Here is a 20,784-nt window from a genome sequence, read left to right as displayed (position 1 = left end):
TGAGGAGAACAAGGGGGCAATTTGCACTCAAGTCGTTAAAATATTTGAATCCCTTATCTGTTCGTGCAATCGGAATCTCTTGAAGGCACCCCTTGAGTCATTGAGGTATCGGAAATATCGAATGATATTGTAAGTGTAAAGAGCATTCGCGTAGTTTTCCATATGAATAATTTTGTCGAACTGCAAAGTCATCACTGATTCCTAGCTGAATGGCTTGCCTGATTATAGTATATAATTTGTCTGTTAGTGTCGATGGGTCTACACACTTGTGATGGTTATCGCAATGCCAGTCATACATGCCGTTGTCTTCTTCCTATACACGTATTTGCCAATTCTGCTAGCGCTGGCCGCCGGGACGTTCGGGACGCATCTGATAAGATTTTCTTGTTTAGATAGTTCTCGTGACATAATGGATTTATGATTTCACAGGATTTTTGAAATTCTATTAATATATACGCCGAGGGACGACGTGTAGGCTGTTGTCGAGCTTCGGAGTAGATCCAAATCTAGAAGCAAAGCAGTGGGGCATGCGCCTTTGATCATCAGATAAGATACGTCAATGATCAAAAGTGGTTCCTAGAGCAGCGAAAGCTGAAAAGTATTGTTCAAATATCTCCGAATCTAGCGTTAGCACCGGACATAATTCTTTGAGTTTATCAGATCGCGTTAGCTGAGTGCCAAAACAAAATTACAGGCCAAAAGAGTTAAACATTACGAATTATGAAGCGGTTTTTCTTCTCTTTGTGATCGACTTCGAAGTTTCTATCAATGATATATTTTAGTTTTCGATGAATACATTGATTGCATTTCTCTACTTATAAGGTAGGTAGAGAACGGGATGAATTTTAAAGCTAAAGGCTTGGTAATGTCGTTCGAGGGGATGCGAAGCCCCCATTCAGAAATTACGGCTGTATCGATCCATACGCGTCCATCTTCAAATACTTTCTAGGTTATTCCAATTATCCACTTCGGAAAAAAATTCTCAATTAGCTCCTGCTTGTTGCTCTTATTCTACATCCTGGGTCCTCCGAAGCCCGACAAATCGTGCACTATAAAGCCGGCCCTTGGCGCTCCGTAGAGAATAAATTCTGTATCCATGACACCCGAAATTGTCCGGTACGCCTTATATACCAGAGTATATCGGCAGTTTATAGAATACTGAGAGAGTGTCGCGATCCCATTTCCAACCGATAGCTTGTATCAGCGGACAAGCAATGGAAAAGGCCGAAAATTCTCCAAGTTCAGCACTATCCCAAGATGTAGTCGAACTACCACAAAAAGATCATTCCAGAATTGAGGATCGGGATACTGAGGAAAGTTTGACTACAGATGTTCAAGGAAATTCCTTTCCCCTTCTATTTTCTTTCCTTTGGGCCGGCTTATTTCTGCTAGCAATCGCCGTGAGCCTGGCGGGCCAGACCATTATATCTTACCAGCCATATGCCCTTTCCGAGTTCAATGCTCACTCTATGCTATCCGTTATCGGTACCGTTCAATACATTCTGTACGTATAATAAATATTGCCACCTATAACTCAAAAGCTTACAGATCAGATATGCAATTGTTAAGCCAGCGCTGGCAAGAACAGCAAATATATGGGGACTTCTTGAAGCATTCAGTATATCAATTATAGCGATTTTGATTGGATTCGCCATTAACGCAGGTTCACAAAATCTGGGAAGCCTGACAGCAGGGCAAATCTTCTATACAATTGGCCAAGTTGGCATACAATTCTTGCAGCAAATATTGATAGCCGACATTACTACGTTGGAGAATCGCTCCATACTTGGAAGTCTTGTTTTATGCCCTACAATATTTACGTCTTGGATTGGAGCTCCGATCGTAAGCGCAATGGTCCCTGAGAAATGGAGATGGTATGAACTCCTCCTAAATAATGACATATTAAGGCGTACTGACATGTTAAAGGGGATACGGCATGTGGTATGACTCATCAATTCAATTGCTTGGTGACAGCTAGAGAAGCTAATGAACATATAGGGCAGTTATATTTCCCGCTGTATCAATGCCGCTTTTACTTTCACTTTGGCAATATTTACGGCGGAGTCATAAATCTGAGGCGAATACTCCGAGCAGCGAAGTAAAAAGTATTTCTGCGTTATGGTCGCGCCTTGATGCCGTTGGGCATATACTCCTCTCAGCTAGTTTGACACTTGTTCTGATTCCGATGACACTTTCTACATCACCTTTCCAGTCATGGACTACACCCGCCAAGCTATCGATGATTATTATTGGAGGATGTTGTTTTATTGCTTTTGTGATCTATGAGCTTTATATCTCATCTCATCCCATTGTTTCTTTCAAATTGGCAAAGGATCGAACCGTTGCAGCTGGTTGCATAGTACAATTCGCCATCTATTTGAGTTACTATATCTGGGCGCCCTATTTCTTCTCATTTATAGTCATTGTCAACAACCAGTCTGCCAAAGCGACAACAAATATTACTGCCTCTCAAGCAGTCGCGACAGCTGTCATTGGATTGCTCGCAGCCTTCATTATCAAGCTAACAGGAGTTTATAAATGGGCTATTGTGCTGGGAATGACATTAAAGTTGATCGGCGCGGGGCTGATGCTCAGATACTCTAACATGAGTGCAAGTATCGTTCAGATATTATTTGGCCAGCTAATATCTGGAGCCGGGACAGGGATGATCTCTATTATCGCACAGACCGCCGTTCAAGCAGTAACAGAGCAACAAGGTATGAAGCATCCCCAATTGAACACCTAAAAAAAGACATATATAACTAATTGATGGACCTTCTGGTATAGATGTGGCTTCGGTAACAACCTTATACGAGGTTTGCGGAGCTATTGGAGGAGCTATTGGTAACGCTTTATCCGGCATCATCTGGACGGCTCTCCTTCTCCCACGGCTACGCATCAATCTTCCTGCTTCAGCGCGGTCGGCGGCAATCGAAATTAAAAACTCTTTTGTAGTAGCCTCATCATATTCTCTCGGAAGTCCGGAAAGGATCGCTATTGATAAGAGTTACACAGAAGTGATGCATGTCCTTCTAATTTTAGCGTTGGCAGTATTGTCGGTGCCGTTTTTCGCAATGTTTGCAATGAAGGACGTGAAACTAAAGGAGCGCAAATAGATTCGACATAAACGTTATGCTGAGTGCTATTCCAAGGTTTCTATGATCTCTTTCTGATATAGGCTTAATTATCTTATAGACCAGAGTTCTAAATATTTAACTACCTAAAAATTATTCTTATTACTTTGTTTTAGCTACGACATTTACTAATGCCGGCAGATAAATTTTCAGTCATCCCAAAATCCTTGAATTCATGAAGTATTCAATTTTTAGACTTTGTAAAATGTGACCACTTTAAACAGAAGGCCCATCTTAAGATACCTACAATGTGGAGATTCTTCGGTTTACCATCTTATATCAACTTAGGAGAATGGGCCGGCACAAATGCAGTATCCGATGGTCCTAATGCTGGCGAAGATGTAACATTTGCTCTAGGGCCGTATCTTTTTGCGAGCTATGAGGTTATTGCCGAGCTAAATTACACAGGGCCGGGAGATACGCGCAGCTTGATAGTACGGGAGGAGATTATCGTGTGTTGCTCCGAAGCCTGCGATATAGTGGCGATATTAATAATCCGAAGGACTATATCTCATGGCTGGGGTCCATAATGAGAATTCTTCCATTTGTTCCTTCTAGCTAAATCAAGCAATTCCTATAGGAAATCACGTATCATATAAATGGTATACGAGATACTTCTTAGTTTGTGTATTGATATATACAATAAATTTGCCAAAGAAAGCCGTTATTTTAAAAATTCCAAGATCAGTTAAAGATCTCAATAGCACAAAGCTATTAGATGCTACAAGCCAGTGAGGACTTTTACATATTTTCTTCTTAATCGCAGGGTATTGGGAACTAAGGGAAATAGGGATGAATAGCACCGGTTTTTTTTTTTTTTTTGTTATTTTATGCCAAAAATTGGTAATGCTTTTGACTTCGGTTTCTGAGGAAAAAGTATGGAATTATTGATGACTTTAGCCAGCGGTTGAAGAGACTTCAAATTCCGTTAGTGTAAATGGAAGTTCTTACGCCATCGCAACTGTTTAGACTGCTCCATTTGTTATTTTTCAAGGCCTGAATGTCACCAAGTGCAATTGAAATGTCCACTTTTACTTTGACCATAGCAAGCTAATATCGCGAGATAAAAACCTTGGAGTACTGCTGACATAATGCAGACAAACAGACATACGCTATTGCTATCCCAGTAGTGAATTTAGCACGCTATTCGAGTCGCCGAGGGAGCTTATTTGGTTCAATGTTCTCATTCTCTCGTACAATCCCGTTCTTAAAATAGCGGTATAGCCAATAAGTATTCTTACATTCGATACTATATTGCCACGTTGTATTTTAACCACGAGAAGCACTTCATATTCAAGTCAAAATAACCAATTATGGGCTCTGCCGCAAATAAAGCCCTCAATGGCCACAAATTGCTTGTTCTCCTCGGAGTGACAGGGCCACCAAAGATACTCCTCGGAACTATATTCCAGCCCGAATGGATTGCAGAGCTTAAAGAACTTTTTTCAGGCCTTGAAATAGTCACTGTTGAGGGCTGTATATGGAATACACCAGCATTTGAGCAGAAATTTCCGGAGAAAGAGTGGAAAGATGTTACTATCCTCGTCACTGGAAATGCTTTACCTGCGGCACATATTGCTCCCAAATTGGAGTATGTGCAGATCCAGAGTGCCGGAGCAAATCATATCCTCCAAAATCCTCTGTTCAGCGATACAGATATTGCTCTTTGTACAGCTAGTGGCGTGCACGGGTATGGTTCCTCACGGTTTGACTAAAAGTGTCAACTGCTGACCCGCTGTTAAGACCACAGATAGCTGAATGGGTAGTAACCACATTTTTGGCTTTCCAACACCGAAGTAATGGACAACTCGACAGATCCGTAGCTTGATAAATACTAACTCGGTTTCATAGTTCCTCAATACGTTGATTTCCAGCGCCAGAAAACGTGGCACAAGTTGGATGATCCGATACATGATGCAGTGGGACAGCGAGTGTAAGTCAAGCCCAGGTATTACCATCAATGCCTATGGAAGAATGACTCTTATTACTTTGTAGTGGTATTCTTGGTTATGGTGCCGTCGGTCGCCAGATTGCTCGTGTTTTGAAAGCACTAGGCATGGACATCTATGCGTGTAACTTACATCCGCGTCCTACACCCGAGTCACGTAAGGATGAAACATATACACCAGCAGGTCTTGGTGACCCAGAAGGTGTCTTCCCCAGCAAATGGTTCTCAGCCGAAGATACAGAAGGATTACACGAGTTCCTTAGCTCTGGTCTTGATCTGCTCGTCATCACCGTTCCACTCACAGATAGGACCCGTGGTATTATCTCACGAACAGAACTAGCTTTACTCGGTAGGAAGAAGACATTCGTTTCAAACATCGGACGTGGAGAAGTCATCATTACGGATGATCTAATTGATGCACTTGAGGAGGGTACAATCCGTGGTGCCGCGCTTGATGTGACAGATCCTGAGCCTTTGCCAGATGGTCATCGATTATGGAGTACAAAAAATCTCTTCATTTCGCCGCACGTTAGTGGAAATTCTAGTTCTTACGCCCGAAGAGTATTTGAGGTTCTCAAGTATAATCTCGTTCGAATGAGCGAAGGGAAAGAACTTACCAATAAAGTGGATAAAAGCAAAGGGTATTAGGAACGCTGGCTCGGCCATTTTCTCACGAACCTACATATAAATCCATTTATGCGCATTTCAGCTTATTTACCACTGATAATACCAGACGCCATACTTTCCTTGGCGACCGCAGCTTTTGCTTAAATGCTTCAACTACAGTCATCATAGCATCTAAATTCTAGCAAAAATAGACTATTCTACATTAGAATTAAATACCATATGCTTACTGGATAGCAGCATTACAGATGTTACTCACATGAATCTGTGACGAAATTATTGGCGAGCCGGGGAGGGCTATAGCTACTGCATGGAATCAAAATGTGACAGCTCACACATTTTGTACTAGAATATTAAATAAGTTATAATTTTTGGCAGCTTCCTCTTTTTTTCTATTGTCACAAACTCTCTTTTCTACATTCTTATCTCCTAAGCTACACTATTACGTATGAGATGATCCTACCATAGTCTCGTCTAAATCGGCTATTACCTAGATAGAAATTAGTCTTCAGCAACTACCTTTGACAAAATAGCACCTGTTCTACTCCATACAACTCAGTCAAGCCGTAGGCTGACGGCTTTGGGCTGGCTTCAATGATGTTTAGTCATAGGCTGAATGTCAGTGTAATACTCCCGGCGCTAATGTGAGATTGTATAAGCGCGTTGATCGTGTGCTTGCAGCATGCGGTGGCGTGATTGCTCTGCGATCTACAGATGGAAGTTGAAGTCGTCTTTTTGACCGTTATCGGTGGTAGCAGGTGGATATGTAGTACCTAGTGCAAATATGTTCGAGCTATCACAAAGTGAGGCTATCACTTCGCTGGTATTACAAGTCTTCACAGCTAAATTGAAGGGAAAAAACAAACCACAAGAAATCGTAAACTATGGCAGCAGCTGGTGTTGCAAGACCTCTTCAGCCCGCATCAAGCGAGCTACTGGGTGAGCCGATAGAAGTGGCATCGCAAAAAGCAGCTCTTTTCGACCCGCTCCAGCATATGTGCTACAATCAACCTACATCAACAATCAGTCTTGACGACCTGGGCCTCGACTTCCCGCAAGCCAGTTCACAAACAGCTATCACTGCACCATTTCCACTTCTAACTCCCGCCGGTGTTCGTGAGCTGCGTGCCGATATCTTTCGCTCTGAGATTGTCGGCAAGTATGGCTCGTGGAAATATCCCGGTGTCTACCGTATTCGTGGTTACGGGCAAGCTGCGCCGTTCGCTTACTCCATGTGGCGAAGTCCTGAAGTGCTGAAAGCGTGCTCAGATGCGGCAGGTGTAGACTTGGATGTCATCATGGACTATGAGATTGGACAGCTCAACGTACAATTGCCAAAGCATGTGGATAAGAGTAGCGTCATTACGGACAACCTACCTCCCCCAGAGCCGCCAAAACCAAGTGACGATGAACTTGAACTAGAAGAAGAGGGTGCAGATCTCAAAGATCTCGTTTCCGCGTGGCATCACGACTCTTACCCGTGGGTATGCGTACTCATGCTCTCTGATCCGATCGGTATGTCAGGAGGCGAGACAGCCTTGCGCAAAGGTGACGGCGGTATCTTAAAGATGAGGCAGCCCGGTATGGGATATGCCGTGATGATGCAAGGCAGTATGGTCTCACACGCTGCATTACGCACTCTTGGCAGCGGCGAGCGCATCACCTTTGTTGTCTCAATGCGTCCGCGCGATCCAATGCTGCCAGACACGAGCACATTACGTACCGTCAAGCCCATCAGCAATAATGACGAGCTGTTCCGGCAATGGACAGGTTACCGTTTTGATGTTGTAGCGAAACGCCTGGCCAAAATACGTGAGACGTTGCAGGCTGAGGGAAGACCGGCTGCTGAGACTCATCAACTGACGAAGGAGTGGGTGCAGGCACAGATTGAATATCTGCAGACAACAGTGGATGAGATGGATCTGAATGATTATATAGCTCCAAATTTTAAATAGCATATATATAAATGACACGTTCGCAAGCAATTATACGACGCAACGGAGAAAACATGAAATGAACAAAAAAGCCATTGCGTTGGAAATATCGGTCATTATTTTGTATTCTAACCATTTTATGTATATTTATTCTAAATCTAAGCATATCTTAGGCGTTGCCCAATGTCCAGCTTTGCTGCCTTGTCTAGGATTGCCGTCCCAAGCGCAATATCGCTGAGACTTAAACCGCGGTGCCAGAACAATATCGTCTCATCATCACTTTCTCTGCCCTTCTTCGCCCCCGCCACAATCTGGCCCATCTCAGCATGGAGATTCTCTTCTGTTAGTTTGTCGTTGTCCACGTGTTGTCGCAAGGCTCCCAGCGGCAGACCTTTACGACACTGGCCCCAGTCGTCCACAACCATCTTGTCCATAATATCCGTCAGCGAGAGCTCTAGGGCACTCATTGTACCGTAAGGCATCACCAGGGCACCCTTTTTGATCCAGCTTGTCTTTAATAGAGGTTCTGGCGCTGCCAACCGTGATGCCTCCACAACGATGTCTGCTCCGACAATCGTTTCTTCCCAGTTGTCTAGCACACGTATCGGCCTTCCTAGCTCTTTCTCAAGGCGCGCACCCAGTGCTTCGCGACTCTCCTTGCGCTTGGAATGAATCCGGATTTCGTCAAATTGGAAGAGACTGGCCAAAAGACGGATATTCCAGTAAGAGCTTCCTCTTGCGCCAATATGTCCCAAGATTTTGGGCTTACTGGGTGCCAGATACTTTGCGCCTATTGCTGTAACTGCACCGGTGCGCATATCTGTAATAGATGTTGCATCTATAACCGCTCGGGGCACGCCAGTCTCTGGGTCGAACAAATTCAAGATTCCAAACTCAGAGGGTAAACCATGCTTGTAGTTGTCGACAAAATCGCCAACAACCTTGACACCAGCCGCATTCAGAGGGTGAACGACTCCGCGCAGCACGTTGAAATGGCCTTTGGCTGAATCACGCGGCACAAGATGCACTCGGGGCTCGATTACTGTCTCTTTGCGGCCCTGCGCATCAAGAGCCGTCTCAATAGCCCCGAGTATCTCTTCATCAGTGAGTTTCAACGCCGCAATGTCCAGGCCATTGAGGTACGTGATGTAAATAGGGTCTGTTGTTGGCGCCATATTTCTTGCTATTAATCAGGCCGTTTTATGATTTTATGAGCAGGCAGCGTAAGCACAGCTCAACAGGTCAAAGAAAAACTAGTCTTTATATTCGACGGTGATATAGTAATGCATGATTTAAACTTTTGTTTAAATACAAAACACATTTTGCTCTCATTATAACGGCATAGTAATACGTAGTGGCATTGCGTGCTCTTCAGTGTAGGTAAGTGTCTCCGCTCCGTAATCGGCAAGTTTTGTACTGCGATCAAGAAGTGGAGTAAATACCAACGTATAATCTCCGCGCTCGAGACCTATATAAGCAACTGGAAAACGAAGTTCTTATATCCGTTCAATCAATTCTATTATTAGCTTACAAAATCGAAAGAATGCCCCAAAGCGTGGCATATAGCCCTATCCTCGGCAATCTGGTTCAAAGCACCAAAAACAGCACTGTAAGCTCACTGCGCAATACCAGTGAAGCTCTGATCTTTGTGAAGAGAAATAGGGTATTTATAGACTATAATGTGCGAAGGCCCTAGTACTCCAAGCTTTTCTTTCTGAAATGGCCCCATTACCATCATAACAAAAATGTATATATGTTTGCAGCTAATTTAAGGAACACACATGCCCTTCTGTCCTATACAATTCTAAACGCACAATTTCTTTTAGGCAATTCCTTTACTATAGTATTAATAGAGGAAAGATCGTCAGCCACTAGACATAATCTCCTATAAAAGCATGCTTTTATCGTGTTCAAACGATGCTGCTGATAAAAAGAATGCTGCCAGGAATGAATCTAGCGGTTCTTCATTATTAAGAAGAAAAAAAAAAAGAAAAAAAAAAGATAAGAATCAAGACTTTAGTAGTCGTCATGCATTAAAATAGCAGATAGTGTCAAGCATAGGGTTGCTTTATGGCCTAGCCGATATATTAACTACATTTGAAAATGTGTTGCTATCTATCCGTGCAACAAGCCGCTGACTAGAACTTCGTCTTTTTACGCTTCCAAGAAAACATATCCTGTAGATGCCTTTTTGAACCACGGTTACTTATGTTTGTGGAATTACTAGTTTGGGTGCTTTCTGCGGTCGTGGAGGTAGTTCCGCTAGAACTTGGCGGAGATTCAGTGAAGCTCGACTCAATGCCATCTACATTCGTGAGCGACCTAAGATTGCTGGACCCAATACTATTATCTTCAAGCGAGTCTGTCGAGTCTTCCACATTCTGCGGAGGGTCGCCTTCAACAGGATCTCCGCTATCTTTCCAATGCCAGTGGATATTTCTGCTGTGGCCAAATATGACCGCTCCATCAGCTTCCAGATATTCTAGCCGTTTCTTTGCAAGAGATGCTTTGAATTTGAAGGGAAATAAAGCTTGAACCGGATCATGGTGCTTGGATGTTTTATCTTTAACGCAAGGGCATAATTGGAACGAGCTTTGCTTCATATGCCAGAGAACATTGTCGCAAAGCTTCCTCGGATTCGACGTAGGCTCACCATGACTTTCCATTATTTTTTGCAAATCCACTATTAACGTGGCCAGATAATATTTTTTCGTTGGAAGGCGTGACCAGAAAGGACAGGGAGCCGCTTTTGGCTGAATCAAGTCACCAAATCCTCGGCCAAACAATGTTGATGCATGAATACCTCGAACGAAATCAACCCATCCTTTGCCAATTGTTGGTAGAGTACAAGCGCGACGAAAGACTGGATCACTACCAGAAATCAAATCATTGAAATCCCACCCTTCGAGTATTCGTCTGGGGCGACATTTGATCTGAATTCCTTTTTTGTGTTCTCCGTCCGTCTCGTACACAACCAGCTTCTCCATTGTGTTGTATATGTGTTCGACCTCGTCCTCCAATCGATAATATATCTTCTTTTTTACCGAAATAGTACGTATTTCATCTCCATCTTCTATTTCTTCATCGAACACCTCAGTTCTATCCACGTATAGCTTCAAATCCCGGTTACTTTGGTCTATTAGTACGCCCATCGCTGAACTAGTTTGACTTTGATCATGACAATCAGTCAGATGAGTCGGATCCAAAAGAAAGGCTGAACCAAAAGTTTGTTTGCTATGCTCTAGGGAAGCACGAAGCGAATGAAGTAGAGCACGGGCACCGTCTACTAACCAGCCTCTCTTATCCTCCTCATCCCACAAAATGAAGTATTTAGAAGATATCCACTTCATTTTTGCCAAGTAGCCTGAATTGGAAACGTGAACAGGAGAATCTTTGCTTCCAATCGTAAATTTTGCTGTTCCTGAAACAACTCTGCCGGCTGTGATCTCAATCTTGTTGAGGGAGAGATCGCACCGTGAAAATGGAAGGCCTGATTTTTTGACAGAATATGGCGCTTCTAAAGTACCTAATTACGAAATTTCTCAGCAAAAGAGTTTATCGTGACCTATTAAAGGCTAAAAGCTTACCAGCTGTAGTGACTGCTTCCGAACACCATCCAATCACATGCCGGGTGGACTCTAGTTCGGATAATTTGACGTCGGCGTGGTTAACACTGCAATCCATATACGATATGTGATCATCTGGATGTCTATTATAGATATAATGCCAGACTATAAGATCATCAAATCGTTAGGTTGGCACCAACATGCTTGAAAACCCTTTAATATATGTCTTTGAATTGAAACTGTTGACATATCGCGTCCTGACTAGAGCTGTCATCATATTAAGCGGCATTTCTAAACCTGTATCGCTTGCTAATCTTTTGAGGATCGGAAATCCACGTACAATGACAGCGCCATTGAACATGCTGTGCCAACATCGCCCATTAGTATTGCCGTTTGCTGATTCACAATATTGGAACTTGAATTTGATATAGCAATGTACGCTTAGCGCAATTTCGTCTCCATATCGAAGAACCTTTTTGTCGATAAATGGGGTACAGTATACCACTTCAGGATATAAAGGAGATGATTGCAATGCGGCACCAAGCCATGCTATTTGCTCTCCTACTTCTGCCACAAAGTGTGGAACGCCGAGAGCCTCTATAACGACTTTAGAATCAACTATCGAGGCCCAAAGCAAGAGCCCATCCAAAACATTAACTAATAGCAATCAGTCAAGACTTATTAATTTCGTTTAGTCTAAGCTGCTAGAGATGTGTACTAACGGGTGACCTTTTTGGTGTGATAAGTGGATATTAGCTTTTGTATAAGCCGAAGAGTTGAGATGCCGGTTTGGGGCCACATCTGCTCCATATACTCAGAGCAGCTAATTGCTTGAGCATCGACGCAAGATCCTGTAAGTGTAATAACATTAAAAATCACTGAGCTATACGAGTCATCATAATTCTGCTCCTCGAAGAATTTAAAAGGATTCCAATCGACGTGATAAACAGCCACGGCCTTCTTAACTGGCTTCCTCGCATAAAGTTCCGAAGGTAAGCCTCCGAGAATATCTTTCTTTAAACTTTCCCTGACATCCTGATTCGACCACGAGAGGAGTAACTCTCTATGAAGACGACCCAATAGCCACTCAAAGCCTGGGTCGTTGAAAAGCAATGTCTTACACTCTTCGAATCCATCAGGCTCTGCATTTTCTTTCTCTCCGTCGAGATTCTCGTCGTTGTCGGAGCTAGATGTTGAGGATTCTGAACCACATTCACGTTGCGACGCTTGTGGTAGAATGTCTACCCCATCTGCAGCGTCAAATGACTTAGTTTGCTTTTTTGTTGACGATACCTTGTATGTCTCATCCGGCATAGACTGTAGCTGTCGGTTGACTGTTTGAATATATTGATTCTTAAAAGACTTGGCGATATCACTTTCGGAATTAGCACCTGCGAATTTAATTGGGTATTATCATAATGATTAATTCACTCACTATCTATGATCATAAATAAAAAATCTAATTTGACGATGCGTTGGAGATAACGCTCCGTAGTCAAGCTTGAACACCAGGGCTTTCCAAAGATCTGGAAGAATAGCTGAAATTCTTTCCACATCCTGGTCATCAATTGTTTTTAAATCATGATATTCCAAAAGCTTTTGCGCAAATATAGCCACATAGCTTTCTATTTTTGTGGCAGAAAAACTTATGGCGTCCGAATGGGCTGCTTGTTCTCCACTGATCTTAATTCTAGAAAACCCGAAGCTTTGCTGACAGTACGGAGTTTCGTAATTAACCAGGTTAGACTTGGATTGAGTTATGTCAATAGGATCAAAACTAGTTTCAGTCGATTGGCCAATAGAAGTGTCTGTGGTGATGCTATAAGCTCCGAAAGAAGTTTGATACTCCGAGGTTGTGGGCGGGGACGTGTCTCGGTCATTGACGTTCTGGAGAGCTGCAGCGAGAGCTTGAGAAAAAATCGGATGTTTAGGGTTTGAGGAGCCTGACATTTCAGCTGTGAAGTACAAAGTTATATTAGTTATTGAGAAGAAACGTGGTGTATGGCGGCGCAGTTTCTTTCATGTCCTCACATCTCGCTGAATAAGCTAACTTGAATGCACTTTTATTTATAATTATATAAAGATAAAGAAAAGTCGTATAGCTTCAGCTATCCACTGTGAGGAGTCAGAAGCGGTATGCACTAATAGCCACCCTCTATAAAGGTCGGAAGCGGTATGCATTGTGTGTTATGGGTATATGTATAAATACAATTGATTCAAGAAGCTTGACGCATTATTTACGGTATATATAAATATGCAGCCTACAAAATGGATATCACTCCAGGACTAACAGGTGCATATGCAGCCGCCTGTTTAGTAGAAAACTGGGGTGGTATTGATGTGCTGGCGACTTATGAATGGTTGCATGTACATAGTATATAATGATGGGCAGCGGTTCATGTCGGCAGGGCGCCCAGATTCTATGTAGCTACTGCGGACGCCTTGGCTGCCTTTATGCAAACTATGGAATTACTACATCTAATATGTCACCAACCTGCTTAAATCACCGAAGATTAATGGAGAAATCCTTTGTATGCATTTGTATATAGACATTACACATGGTTTTTCTTATCTATCTGTATACATATGTATAGTCTCACTTTTCACATCATAGATGACGAAAAATATGCTTGATTTATATATTTATTTCCCTTTTCCTATTACGTGACCTGTCGCATCTTACTCTACCATGTATGAGTATATTAACGCTACTACGAAATTTAATATCTCTCGAGTATATGTGTGGCTACACTGATCACCTAGGCATATGACATGTTGGTACTCCACAATGTCGCGTGAATATTAAGCTTTTGCAGTTTACGGTAACATGAGCTACAAGTCGCTGGCATCTCATTCACATTCAAAAGCCTATCGCAGATTCCTCCATCTCTGTAGTTACTACAGAAATCACAGCCTCTTGTTTCTTAGCTTTCAGCCAAGAAATGGCAGGTGATGGGCCGACAATTCCTGGCGCCCCAGGCAATGTCCTACAGATCTCGGCCCCGAGATCGAGGCATACCTCATTGCCAAACCGCAAGCTAACAAAATCGTACTCTGCTTCAAGTTGATGTAGCAATGCCACCATAGCAGGCTTGGAGAGACTTGAGTCACTGGCCTTTGTGGTAAGATAGGCATGCATTCCAGCAATACCTTCGCCTGCTCCTTTTTTGCCAACCTCTGCAACGGCGCTCTCGCCATCCGGAAGATGAGCCACTGCTTCTGAAAAAGCTTTGACATAACGATCTGGAATACGTTCCTTTCGCATCCCGTCACGATCGTTGCCGCCAAATCGGAAGTGACGCGCGAGCGAGCGGACGTAGCGATCAGTGTGGTGACCAAAGTCTCGGATTCCTGATATGCCGTAAGGCTCAGGCTTGAGAAACAAACAATTTCCGCGATATTTGTCGTTTGTAATAGTAATAAAAAGCACATGCCGGTGATTGTTAGCGAGCGGCGGCAAAGCACCATCTACGACGAGGTCAACTCCTCCGGTACAGCCTGGCGCGCTGTGGCGCCTGAGATGACTGCTGGTTCGCGGACTGCCAATAGCCAAAAAGAAAGCAGAAAGTCGACCATCAGGATCAAGGCAGAGGAAAGCTCCAGATAGAAAAGCCTGGTTTCGTTCAACTGCAAGTGAAGTGAGATACCAGATGATGCCAGTGACTTGGCGTCCACGAATGGCAGGGTGAACTTCGCGGGCTGCAATCTGTCGTAACTCGGCGGATGAGAGCGAAGAATTCATGATGGCGCGTATATCTTGGGCACCTTGTGCTACATATGTTCGAATCTCACTCTCACACGCTGAAAGGCCAGTATCGGCGAGATACTTGATGAAGCCGTCGACCTCCATGTGATTATATCATATAGCTTTCCGAATTTTAGCGATGGCTATGATGCGAGAATATAAAAGGCGAACCAAGTTGAATTGAGCTCTGGAATTTACTTGGAGGCTGGTGGGCGGGGATACCATGTACATGTACCTCCAGCCTATTCGCTCAGCAAGTGCGGCGATAAACAGAATGCGAGTTCATTGGTAGCTACAAAAGCGTAGCCCACGATAGTGAGACATAATTGGATAATAGGGGCCTTGTAGTAATAAAGACTAGTGCCGAGCGCGATGCAAGGAGCATTACTGATAATAATAGGACTATGAGACATAGGATAAAAGGAACTGGCAACAGAAAGAGGCTGGTTAACTGTTGGGTTATCATGAACCAACTGCCCGAATGTTGAAAATTCACTGTGACAGCTTTTATACTAGCTATCATGCCGAAATAGTGACCGCGGCGGATGATATGGTAATTGCATCTTAGGATGAGCAGACAAAAATACGGTATCTCTATTTACATGACAGAACAGAAACCCTTATTTTCGAGAGCACTAATCCTCTCCGTCAGTGACTTAACAGCCTCTTCATTCATCCGTCTCTCATCCGAAAGTGTCTTCTCCATGTCCCTCAGCATTTTCTTATAATGCTGCTCAAGAGCCGCTACAGCAGCCTTATTCTCTTCGGCTGACGTCCGCAAAAGCATTTCTTTCATCTCAGTGAGTTCTTTATGGTGCTGTTCTTTCATTCTAGTGAGCTCAGCCATGATCTCCTTTCCTGCAGCGGTATCTTTAAGTGCTTTGTTGTCTTTTCCCATCTCTTCTTGCAGCTGTAAATAGAACGGTTTGTTGTCTATAAACATGGACGCGATTTCTTTGGCAGACTCGGCGGATCCATTATGCCGAGAATATATTGCGCCAAACGCCATCAACACATTCCAAAATTTACCTTTGAGTTCCTGTTCGCGCTTCTGGCCCTCTTCCGGTACGACCTTATCCCACATGCTGGTTGTCAGGACCACATTCTTGAGATTTTTCTCACCAGTTAGTTTGCGGAACATGTCGAGATTTTTTGTGGCATGATGGGTGACACGGTTATCCGAGATGGGGTGGAGGTATATGATTCCCGACAGACGCAACTCTTTGGAGTATCCAGCAGCTAGATAATCTGCGATCATTTCAAGAACCTCAGTATCTGAGAGATATGTATCTGAGAAACCCGGGGTATCAACGAAACGGACTGTATGGCCGTCGATGACGGTCTCGACAATTTGTATCTCTTGGGTGCCTTGTGAAATGTTTTGTTAGTAAGAAAGTAAGGCTGATGCCTGGAGTACTAAAAGGAGCCGTACATGAAGTAAGATCATGGCCGATCTTTAAATCTTTTCGCCCCGTCGCATTTGCAATGAACGTTGTCTTTCCTGAACCGGTCATGCTGTATAAAATAGTGAGAATGCGCTCTGAATAAGATTCGGCCAGCGTGTAGGATATATCTTTACCCCATTACGGCAATCAAGACATCGTCTTTGTTACTCAGCTTCTTGTATAGCGATTTTCCATATTTCAGGCCCGGGACATCTCCGAAATAACTCGAGAGATTGCCATCTCTTCCCTGTGTATTAAATATTGAGGGGATAGATCCGTCAAGAAAATAGCTTTGAGATTGCTCGGCAGCGGCATCATCATCCGAATTTAATCTTGACGGTGCTGGCTTTGGACTTCGCGGGAGGCGGCTTATGAGTTCGGGAGTCTGGTAAGAGGCTGCAGGAGCATCAGAGGTAGCCGAATTAATCATGGCAAAATCGTCGTCAGAGACGTCGGGCGTATCAACTCTGGCCATTTTGTAAAAATCGATTGTTTTTGAAGAGTGAAAAAGTGTGACGCGGTTCCCTCAAAAAAGCTGGATCAAAAGCTCCATGTTTGGGCTTCAACGGTGAGGTGGCGCGGCCTCCTACAGCGTTACGTCACCGCCAAAAGGCGATGCTCTAATCTGATTCGACGCCGTTGTGAACGATTTAATGCCTGAGGTATACGAAACGAAGGGGCTCTTAAAGCTGCAAAATTTGTTTATTCTTATGGCATTCAATTTAAAAATAATCTCTTTTTTCAGGTATTTCTCAAACCCGTGATTCCATCAGGGCAATTAAACAATAAGGGAAAATAAAGCATTTTATCCGAGCCCAGTCCAAAACTAGAATCTGCAAGCACTAACATGCTACAGATGTAGACACATTTACTAAGGCAGCACTTAAAGCTGCTCCCTTGTAGCTTTCCTTCGATTTTGCATCTAATAAACTCGATATCTTTCTATATAAGACGAGAAAGATTAAATCCAATGTTGGAGGCCAGTATGCCACCAATTATGACTCTCAGGGGAGATTTAAGCATCAGCCAGGTTCGCATTGGCCAGTTGAAAGGAGTGCTTCAGGTATATTCCTCAGACAGCCCTAATAATGGGGCGCCATCAGTGACATTTACAATCCTAAAGATACAGTATATATGGCTATTTAGACGGTTTTATGGTCCCGATTCTGTTCTTAAATTGTGAATATGGCGTATAGTGTTGGTGCTGACGTTTAGATTCAGCGCACATGTACCCTAAGTTAGCTGCCACTAGCCGCTATGCCAACTAATCCGTGCCTGCGCATACCTAGTTCACAGCAACATCTTCAGAGTACATTATTGAGTTCAGTAATCTTAGGTGATATTCAGAGTTGAAACTTAATGGTGCAACAGGGTTGCTATATTGCACATCGGCAGCAACATTGGTGGTCGCGTGATAACTGCTCTGAACTAAACGTCAATAATGAAATGTTCAGGATTCCTGGCCATAAGAACACTTGCGGTAAAATCTGTTAAATTAAGCAATCACTGGCGATTAACATTCTGTAAATGGGCGAAGCACACATATCCGCAGTCTGTGCTCCCCTGTGAGAGCAGTCTCACCCTTCCATTGGCTATACGTAACTAATATGTTCACTATACGATACGCAAAGCCCTTGCGCTTCAGAATAATCCTCACATTCCGTATTGCAAATATGAACGATTCATGGCTAAGTGATTTCGAGTGTGAAAGAGTGAAAAAGAAAAGAAAACTCTTTTCCCTATAGATAGATGCTAGATTTGTGGCGCATAACCGCTGTTGCTGAATACAGTAGGCCTAGATCCTAGTATCTGCAGCAGTTAGCTTTGCAAGTTGGTTTCATCTTTGCATTGGTGCCAGGCAGTCTACATGTATGACCACCTAGAAGCAGCCTAGCTAGCCTAATTAGTGGTAAGAGCCCTCGTACATGTAGTTAGTAGTGGTTATGAGAACCTCATACATACGTCGGCCATTTTAGGCTTATCCTAGAACATATATGTTGATAATTTAACCACTCCACCTACGCGCAAATCCTTTGGTCTATTACAGATAGAAAGTCATTAGGACCAAATGATTACTTAGATTTATTGAAAAACGTATGTACAATAATTTACACATTTCTCTTCTTACAGCTTCCAAGCCTCTTAATAGCATTGAGAGTTGATTAAAACACTAACTTATACACGTTGTGACAAAAAATATTGATAAGGCGCAAAATGCTATACACATAGATAAAATAGTGAACTAATCAATACAATCTCTGGTATCTAACTTTCTTAGTTTAAGAGAAAGTAATTAGATCTCCCTATATTGATGACATTGAATACAATGAATGCAATGCATAGTAGCTGGTCCTCCTAAGGCTTTAGACTGACTAAATAAGCTTAAATATGGACCTATTTCTTTTGTGAGTAACATTTCAAGTTGCGGCACAGAAGGGGTACTCATACTGTGTTAGTTGTAGACTCACTCTTAACTATGAATTGCTGACCATGATCCAATTTCCTGCTGGTAATAAGGACTGGATAACATGCCGCAGTCAGTGGTGTCGTCGACCCAAAAGCAGCCCACGGAACAGGCAGAGTCCTGGCAGAATTGGAGTTCTTGGCCTTCGATGGAAGTAGCAGTTCCGCCGATTGAGTACCAGCCTTGACCAGATACATCATGACAGTAGCCATCAAAGGTATTTCCAGAGGTACTGGCTTGCTTATTGCCATAGCAGCCAATCTTTGACCAAGCTGTAAATGCATAGTCCGCATAGGCGACGCCGCTGAACAAAAGAGCGATAACTGCTTTCATAGTTGCTAGTATAAATAAAATGTTATTGGGAATTATAATAAAGCTCCTTGAAGGGATGTTTTTAAGAGATTGATCAAGTGATGCTTGAGTGAGTTGAGCGGGACATTTCACACGAGATCTCTCCCCTTTTATAGACAATTTTCTCCCTTTGATAATTCTCGGTATCCTCTTCACGGTGTTCAGGATAGCTGTTACTAAGCTTTCCATCAGATGATTTTGACAAAATTTCCAAAGCATAAGCAAGCTAATGAGTATGAAGATGATAACTACCTTTCTAACTCGGTTAGTCAACGTTAAAGGAGTGCTCGCTTGGACAGGCCAAATGCCGACTACTGATGCCCAACTAAGTGGATATAGAAAGGAGAACCAGACTGCAAATATGAAAATATGCATTCAGTGCCGAAACAAGTATAGTTTTTTTAGAGATAAAAGACAAAGCTGAAAACAAAGTGGTGACCACTCTCATCGAACGAATTTATTATCCTTTGAAGGTTATCTATCTCGACACCAAATGTTTGAACAGCAGTGTGCGTATCAGCAATGTTATGTGCTAACAGTTTTCCCGTTGTCCTTATTTTTCATAATGGCCTCGTAGCTGATATAATAGTCGCAATTGGCTACTGGCGGTCAATACAACGAGCTAACATGTGTAACTATCAGCTTCTCTTTTCCGCTGAGTTACCGCATGCGGATATATGCCTAAATGGGCATTACGGCTATGTTCATACCATCTAGCAGATCTAACAGCTTCTTGTGTCCCACGTAAACTAGGCAATCGTATTAAGCATGCTTTCTGTGTTTAAGATAGCTTTAGGCTAGATCATTTCGTATCCATTACAAAAAGAATCGCTTAGGCCTACTTTTCTTGTAACCAGGGGTGTTTATAGGTTGCGCTTAGAGCTAACAGCCGGCATGAGATCTGCCCCAGCTTACCCACGCCAAGCCAGTGCGGAAATTTTTCTCGTAATCCAACTGAGGATACCTATGTATTCAAACCGCCTCCAATGATATCTCTGAGAACGTTACTTACACCGCTTTTTTGTAAGCTGTAAGTTGGAAATTGAAGTATCTCCTTCTGAAGCTAGCCTCGACCTGTGCTCGTAGATTAGCTCGAGAGGAAACTCCCCTTTTTTTCAGCTATGCGTAGCCATATTATACAAGCAGTGTTAAATAACCCCACAGTTGGGGCGTTACTGTTATCCGTATTCCCTATTAGGGAAACGCAACCATTTCACCAGAATGGAACTGGCTGCATCTCGTCTAGCATAAAACGTAAGCTTGAGCTCCCCCTTTAATATCATTTCATGTCGTAATGAAAATTCATTGGATATCAAATTGCCTCTTTGGCTATGCTTGCCACTGGTTCCTGGGCCAAGGGAATGACTACCGCGAAGCATCTACTCCAACACCAATGTAATATACCTTGACGTCTACATTAAAAATTTAACTCTGCTATACTAGTATAGGTACCTGTCTATGATCAATAATAAAATCCATGCAGAAGCCTACGCGCCGGGGGGGGGGGGGGGGGGGGGGGGGGGGGGGCGGGGGGGGGGGGGGGGGGTGGGGGGGGCGGGGGGGGGGGTGAATG

At 43.3% G+C, this 20,784-nt stretch overlaps 8 protein-coding genes across 8 annotated transcripts; 3 read left to right on the top strand and 5 right to left on the bottom strand.

Annotated features, from left to right (window-relative positions):
- Positions 1 to 1,851: 1,851 nt before the first annotated feature.
- Positions 1,852 to 3,116, top strand: GGI43DRAFT_379468 (uncharacterized protein; the record flags this gene model as incomplete). Its single annotated transcript, XM_083202846.1, has 4 exons — positions 1,852 to 1,874; positions 1,927 to 1,941; positions 1,999 to 2,717; positions 2,788 to 3,116. 4 exons carry the CDS (start codon positions 1,852 to 1,854, stop codon positions 3,114 to 3,116), a joined length of 1,086 nt encoding a protein of 361 aa, XP_083064920.1.
- A 1,151-nt stretch (positions 3,117 to 4,267) lies between these two features.
- Positions 4,268 to 5,944, top strand: GGI43DRAFT_393201 (D-isomer specific 2-hydroxyacid dehydrogenase family protein). Its single transcript, XM_083204644.1, has 4 exons — positions 4,268 to 4,824; positions 4,878 to 4,930; positions 4,986 to 5,067; positions 5,130 to 5,944. The coding sequence occupies exons 1-4, from the start codon at positions 4,448 to 4,450 to the stop codon at positions 5,728 to 5,730; spliced, it is 1,113 nt and encodes a 370-aa protein (XP_083064919.1). The 5' UTR covers positions 4,268 to 4,447; the 3' UTR covers positions 5,731 to 5,944.
- A 603-nt stretch (positions 5,945 to 6,547) lies between these two features.
- Positions 6,548 to 7,661, top strand: GGI43DRAFT_429536 (uncharacterized protein; the record flags this gene model as incomplete). Its single annotated transcript, XM_083209128.1, has 1 exon — positions 6,548 to 7,661. Exon 1 carries the CDS (start codon positions 6,591 to 6,593, stop codon positions 7,659 to 7,661), a length of 1,071 nt encoding a protein of 356 aa, XP_083064918.1. The 5' UTR covers positions 6,548 to 6,590.
- A 91-nt stretch (positions 7,662 to 7,752) lies between these two features.
- Positions 7,753 to 8,979, bottom strand: GGI43DRAFT_393200 (ornithine cyclodeaminase family protein). Its single transcript, XM_083204643.1, has one exon. The coding sequence runs from the start codon at positions 8,813 to 8,815 to the stop codon at positions 7,799 to 7,801; it is 1,017 nt and encodes a 338-aa protein (XP_083064917.1). The 5' UTR covers positions 8,816 to 8,979; the 3' UTR covers positions 7,753 to 7,798.
- Positions 8,980 to 9,778: 799 nt separating this feature from the next.
- Positions 9,779 to 12,354, bottom strand: GGI43DRAFT_420352 (uncharacterized protein; the record flags this gene model as incomplete). Its single annotated transcript, XM_083207803.1, has 8 exons — positions 9,779 to 9,879; positions 9,910 to 9,945; positions 9,985 to 10,298; positions 10,332 to 11,166; positions 11,228 to 11,349; positions 11,407 to 11,863; positions 11,929 to 12,292; positions 12,328 to 12,354. The coding sequence occupies 8 exons, from the start codon at positions 12,352 to 12,354 to the stop codon at positions 9,779 to 9,781; spliced, it is 2,256 nt and encodes a 751-aa protein (XP_083064916.1).
- A 1,413-nt stretch (positions 12,355 to 13,767) lies between these two features.
- GGI43DRAFT_149684 (uncharacterized protein) lies at positions 13,768 to 15,302 on the bottom strand. Its single transcript, XM_083199411.1, has one exon. It carries the CDS (start codon positions 15,054 to 15,056, stop codon positions 14,067 to 14,069), a length of 990 nt encoding a protein of 329 aa, XP_083064915.1. The 5' UTR covers positions 15,057 to 15,302; the 3' UTR covers positions 13,768 to 14,066.
- Positions 15,303 to 15,549: 247 nt separating this feature from the next.
- Positions 15,550 to 16,871, bottom strand: GGI43DRAFT_379462 (P-loop containing nucleoside triphosphate hydrolase protein; the record flags this gene model as incomplete). Its single annotated transcript, XM_083202845.1, has 3 exons — positions 15,550 to 16,319; positions 16,384 to 16,466; positions 16,531 to 16,871. The coding sequence occupies 3 exons, from the start codon at positions 16,869 to 16,871 to the stop codon at positions 15,550 to 15,552; spliced, it is 1,194 nt and encodes a 397-aa protein (XP_083064914.1).
- Positions 16,872 to 18,866: 1,995 nt separating this feature from the next.
- GGI43DRAFT_379461 (uncharacterized protein) lies at positions 18,867 to 19,193 on the bottom strand (the record flags this gene model as incomplete). Its single annotated transcript, XM_083202844.1, has 1 exon — positions 18,867 to 19,193. The coding sequence occupies one exon, from the start codon at positions 19,191 to 19,193 to the stop codon at positions 18,867 to 18,869; it is 327 nt and encodes a 108-aa protein (XP_083064913.1).
- Between the last annotated feature and the right edge of the window lie 1,591 nt (positions 19,194 to 20,784).

Source organism: Trichoderma evansii, assembly GCF_050947405.1.
Source record: "Trichoderma evansii strain SZMC 28006 chromosome Unknown GGI43scaffold_2, whole genome shotgun sequence".
Taxonomy (NCBI): Eukaryota; Fungi; Ascomycota; class Sordariomycetes; order Hypocreales; family Hypocreaceae; genus Trichoderma; species Trichoderma evansii.
Note: the sequence above shows the minus strand (reverse complement) of the source record. Positions and strands in the feature narration are given on the sequence as shown.

What these genes read in the sequence shown, in the direction of transcription:
- GGI43DRAFT_393201 (XM_083204644.1), top strand. Translation starts at nt 4,448, where the DNA reads ATGGGCTCTGCCGCAAATAAAGCCCTCAATGGCCACAAATTGCTTGTT. An exon ending in ACAGCTAGTGGCGTGCACGG is followed by an intron (nt 4,825 to 4,877) that starts GTATGGTTCCTC and finishes CCCGCTGTTAAG; the next exon opens with ACCACAGATAGCTGAATGGG. An exon ending in GATGCAGTGGGACAGCGAGT is followed by an intron (nt 5,068 to 5,129) that starts GTAAGTCAAGCC and finishes ATTACTTTGTAG; the next exon opens with TGGTATTCTTGGTTATGGTG.
- GGI43DRAFT_393200 (XM_083204643.1), bottom strand. Translation starts at nt 8,815, where the DNA reads ATGGCGCCAACAACAGACCCTATTTACATCACGTACCTCAATGGCCTG.
- GGI43DRAFT_149684 (XM_083199411.1), bottom strand. Translation starts at nt 15,056, where the DNA reads ATGGAGGTCGACGGCTTCATCAAGTATCTCGCCGATACTGGCCTTTCA.